General features: G+C 47.8%; 1 protein-coding gene across 1 annotated transcript; it reads left to right on the top strand.

Moving 5' to 3' along the window:
- Positions 1–1373: 1373 nt before the first annotated feature.
- On the top strand, positions 1374–3915 carry pcare2 (photoreceptor cilium actin regulator 2). The gene is made up of 3 exons (XM_078289772.1): positions 1374–2496; positions 2932–3698; positions 3868–3915. The coding sequence occupies exons 1-3, from the start codon at positions 1374–1376 to the stop codon at positions 3913–3915; spliced, it is 1938 nt and encodes a 645-aa protein (XP_078145898.1).
- Positions 3916–4636: the final 721 nt, after the last annotated feature.

Below are 4636 nucleotides of genomic sequence, written 5' to 3'. Positions count from 1 at the left end.
TTAATTTTAATGGCATTTGGCGCTTGGCGAGCCTGATTGCATGTACAGCATTCACACCTGCGAGCTGTCCAACCACAATACAAGCCGTCAAATTTCTGGTTGCAGATTAGGCCATACTGTTTATGACATTTTATAGATGCGCAAGAAGAGGTGGGGGTAAGCAGAAAATGCTCAATGGGTGCTACACCCTCTCACCCAACTTGTAGGTATTCACCCAAACCACCTATTTTTAGATCAGCAGTAAACCAAACACCTATTTTGTATTTTGGTTTAGCCTGTCATGATGTTAGTCATGTTGACTATGCTGACTAGTGAGTTAGCTATGCTTGTACTTCTCCAGTATAGTCACCTCAACAATCTAGGCTCCTGGGCATATACTGTACTTTTTCTTTAAAGCTAAAATTAGGGCATGTGGTTCCCAGAAAGCTGAAGTCCAAGATACAAGAGCTACACTGCCAAGGAATGTCTGTCTGAAAGTCTGTCAATCATGAAGGTATGTCAGTGAAACCTGTCTTCCAAAATTCCCAGCTTCAGCTTACAAGAAAGACTATTAGTGTGTGTGTGTGTGTGTGTGTGTGTGTGTGTGTGTGTGTGTGTGTGCGTACGTGCGTGTGTGCGTGTGTATGAGCGAGAAGTGAGGGTGTGGTGTGCACTTTATTGTTAGTGAAAAAAATTGAAAGAGGGCTATAACACAGTAATCTACTAAAACAATATACTAATATAAACTCAAAAATCAACCATGTCAAATAAAGGTGGGTACTGAACTCTGAAATAGAGCTGTTTATCCCTCAAGTTACCCCAATAGTTGCCTGTAAACTTTCATAACAACAGCACGGTAGATGAGGCTAAAAACACCACCTGACAAACTGGGCTCTGATTACCCTGATGAGCTTAAAGTCTTACTTGTATATGCGTGTGTGTGTATGTGCATGCAAGTGTGTGTGCGTGTTGATGCACTTAACGTGGCCATCTGTGTGTGCTGAAGGAGAGAGGGAAGAAACCCCCAATCCGTCTTATCCTCTCAGCTCCTCACAAGCTCTGTTAGGTAGTCAGGACACTCGCCAGTTTGCAGAAGACCACAAAACTCCGAAGAGAGCAACAGAAAAAATACAAATGTAAACTAACATTCAGAGGCTGGACTGGTATTCAAGGAGGCCGAAATGCTAGTGAAAGCCATTCGTGGAGGATTTTAAGAGAGCTAAACCCATCTAACCGATCAGGTAATCAAAGAGATCCTTGAGAAGGGTGCAGGTAGCACGACCTATGGATTCACACTTCTCACTTTCTTTTATAAGATTTTCGGTTTGTCTCAGTCATATTTCTTCAGAGACAGAGAATTTTTTACTTTTCTTGTATTACATTTGAATGCGAAAATGGGTTGTTCCCCATCCAAGGGAAAGTTGTTTGCAAGATTAGAAGGCCCCGGGGCTCAAAAGGCTCTGTTGGCTGGAGCAGCAGAGGACACCGTTGATTTTAAACCTGTAGAGGAGGAGAACAAATGCTTGAAGACTGATGAGAGAGAAAAGGAGCTTCCATTACCCACCAAAGAAGAAGTTCCAAGAGTGGATGAATGGTCTCAGATGGCCCCTGACATAGCCACTGCCCAAAGCCCAGAGGACATTAAAGAAACCGAGGTGAATGTGATGACACAAGAAATAGGCAGTGAAGTCATGCAAGTGGATACGATGAAAAAGTTGGAGAAAAGAAAGAAGAATAAAGGCCTAGAAAAGAGAAGGCGAACAGAAAAGCAGAGAAAGTCCTCCATCATCCAGACAAAGGTGGACCTCCCGCCACACATGGTGAGAGCTCACCAGGCAGCTTATGCCTATCTGAACCCAAACATTTCCAAATATGAGACGCTGCTGGGCCTGCTGGACCAGGCCGCTCAGACTCAGTTGTCCCTCCAGCCCATGATGTCAGCTGTGGTGCTGCGCTTTGAGGAGATCAACCAGGCCTTGGAGGAGATGGCTGAGGAGGGGGAGCTGATGTTGAAGGAGCATGGGGAATACATGGCCTGGCCGTCTGGAATGACGGGCCCATCTGTTATGTCAGCCAAACCTCGCTCTGACAAAACAAACCCCCTTGATCCACCTCCGGACCTGTTACAGCAACTGCTCCAGCATTCCACAGAGAAAATGAGGCTAGTGGGGGGCTCGGTCCAAGGTTTGGGTGACAGCACCCTGGAGGAGGCGGTGGAATATTTTGCATCCCTCTCCAAGCTGCTGGCCAGGAGGCTGCAGGCCAAGCAGGCGGCAGAGCAACGGCTGGTTCAGGTGCTGGCACGGGTGGAGGAGGCCGCCATGAAGAAATCCAACCCTGAGGACTCGGCGCTTCACAGTGAGGACAGTGGTATAGGGGGAGAGAATGAGTCCCTGACTGGCTCTGAGAGGCACCGGCGCCATCGAGGGAGCGCTGGATCGGGAAGTTGTGGGTCTGGGGGCAATATCCGTGCTGCATTTGACTTCCTCCCCAATAACCAGGTAGGCCTTAACGAAGGTGAGGAGGAAGATGAGGAGGAGGAGGAGGATGATGATGATGAAGAAGATGGAGAGGATGAAGGTGAAAGGCCTGGGAGGAAGAGGTCAAATTCTTCCCCACCAGATCCCAGTCGACCTCTTTCCCACATGGGGGCAAAATACATGCAGGAACTGCAGTCCAAACGACCCGTGACTGCTGCCACCTCAGCCAAACCAGACCACTCACCATCCACTGGATGTGTAAACATACTGCTGGAGCTGCAAAGGAGCCAGAGGGACCTGGATAAGCAAATGAGAAAGATGGGTGAACGCTGGGGAAACAGAGAATTAGCAGGGCCTCATTATAATCTGTATAGGGCTGGACTAAGACGACATTCTTTAAATGGTTCAGGAGTTGGAAGATGTGCACAGAAAGGGCCCTTGAAGACAAATCAACCCCCTTGTTCCTTACCAGTGCTAGCACCCCAGCCGCCCGGACACAACTCTGTCAGAAGGCTGATAAACACCTTTAGTCAAGGTGTCGATGGCAGACCAGGCCAGAGCCTTGCTAATATACCACCTCATATTAGAAGGCCCAGAAAAAGCGGAACCCTTATATTACCTGACATCGGAAATGGTGGTGAGGGGGCTTTGGTCATCAATGGCAATAATAACAACAACAGTTGGTCCGACGGCAGGGAAGACCTGGATGTAGACAACCTACCACCTCCTCCTCCAGAGGTTCTGATGGACAATTCCTTCCAGAGTACCGAGGACACGGTAGGAGATGAGGAAGAGGTCCAGGAGGCCTCGGATCGGGGTCGCCCTGTAATAATCCAAAGGACTGCAGTCTCCCAACGCCTGAGGGCGTCCGTACAGAATGTGACAGTGCTGCCAAACCGAGCCAGTGTTACACAAAAAGCAATCGGCATCTCGCCTGCCCGTCCCATCAGGCAGGATGCTGTGATGGGGATGCAGCCTGGACAGGATGCAGAACCGCAACCAGACACTGAGCTCGATCCGGAAAATGAGAAGAACAGCACTCTCTACCAACAGGCACGGAAGATCATCCACTTGCGCAATGCAGCAGAATCCCCACTGAAGAGAAATCAAGCCGAGCAGGAAGTCAGAGGGCCTTCACCCCTTCAACCCGGAATGAGCCAGAGGCACGGAAGCACTGACCTTTATGAGGCTGAGATGTCCCCCTGCAGCCTGCCTGTGACGGCACCGCCCGTCTCTAGAGTCCGCCTACCACCGTCTTGTCCCTCCGTGCACCACAGATTTCCAAGCCCTCCTGCTTTCAGACCTCAGCCCCCCTCTAGGCCCCCGTCTCGGCCAGGCTCTCCAAGGGCCAGGGGGAACAGCGCACAAGAGATCATTCCTTCTGTGTCCTTTTGCAATGCCCGTTCAGTCTTCTGTCAAAATGAGCCACAAAATACCAGGGGCAGGGTACCCATGAGAGGGACAGATACCTCTACCCGACGCACCCAGTCAGAGCAGAGGCCTTGTTTGATCTCCCATCCAGAAGTTTCCAAAGATGGCGGTACACCATCCACCCAGGCCAAGGGGAGTGAGCCTGTTGGCATTACCACAACAGAAAGGTAACAATACTACAAAGTTTTGGGTAGGGTAAAGCTTGCTGGTCTTTGCAGCTACTTTTTGCTACTGCAAAAAGTTTACCACTCACCCAGTCACCCAGTGTTAATAAGTGTTAGTTTTTCAGTGAAAATTATTTGGAATTGACAAGTGTTAACTGGAGAGTTTGTCCACTCATAGAGCTGATACATGATGGGTGTGGACTTTAAACACTGGCATGGTGTTGATTTTTACTTTTTTTTTTTGTTAAATTAACAGTGGCAATTTTGCTGTGTGCTGTAGGTACAATAAAGACAAAACTTCCACATATTTAAATACATGCATGTTTATTTTATTTTTGTGCTTTCTGCTTTCATCATGCCAAAGGCTACCATACCTAAAGGCCTGTGTGCCAAAGTTATTACCTTAATAGCAGAGGGAATCTAAAAGACAAATTACAGTCAAATTTCAGAACTTGAAATAAAAGGATGGTTAGAGCTTTATAATTAGATGATTATTAGATTATTAGAGTAGTAGCACTCAAATAATGCTTGTTTGATCTTTGTAAGGTCATTTGCTTTGAATCCAAACAGATGGATTCTGAT

Source organism: Centroberyx gerrardi, chromosome 18, assembly GCF_048128805.1.
Source record: "Centroberyx gerrardi isolate f3 chromosome 18, fCenGer3.hap1.cur.20231027, whole genome shotgun sequence".
In the NCBI taxonomy this organism is placed as follows: Eukaryota; Metazoa; Chordata; class Actinopteri; order Beryciformes; family Berycidae; genus Centroberyx; species Centroberyx gerrardi.
The sequence above is the reverse complement of the archived record's forward strand: the minus strand, read 5'-3'. Positions and strand labels throughout refer to the sequence as shown.

Excerpts from the sequence above, each read along its gene's own strand:
- pcare2 (XM_078289772.1), top strand. The coding sequence starts at position 1,374 with ATGGGTTGTTCCCCATCCAAGGGAAAGTTGTTTGCAAGATTAGAAGGC. Across the intron at positions 2,497-2,931 it reads CCAGGTAGGCCTTAACGAAG|TGCTAGCACCCCAGCCGCCC; the intron begins GTGAGGAGGAAG and ends GTTCCTTACCAG. Across the intron at positions 3,699-3,867 it reads CGGCACCGCCCGTCTCTAGA|TCTTCTGTCAAAATGAGCCA; the intron begins GTCCGCCTACCA and ends ATGCCCGTTCAG.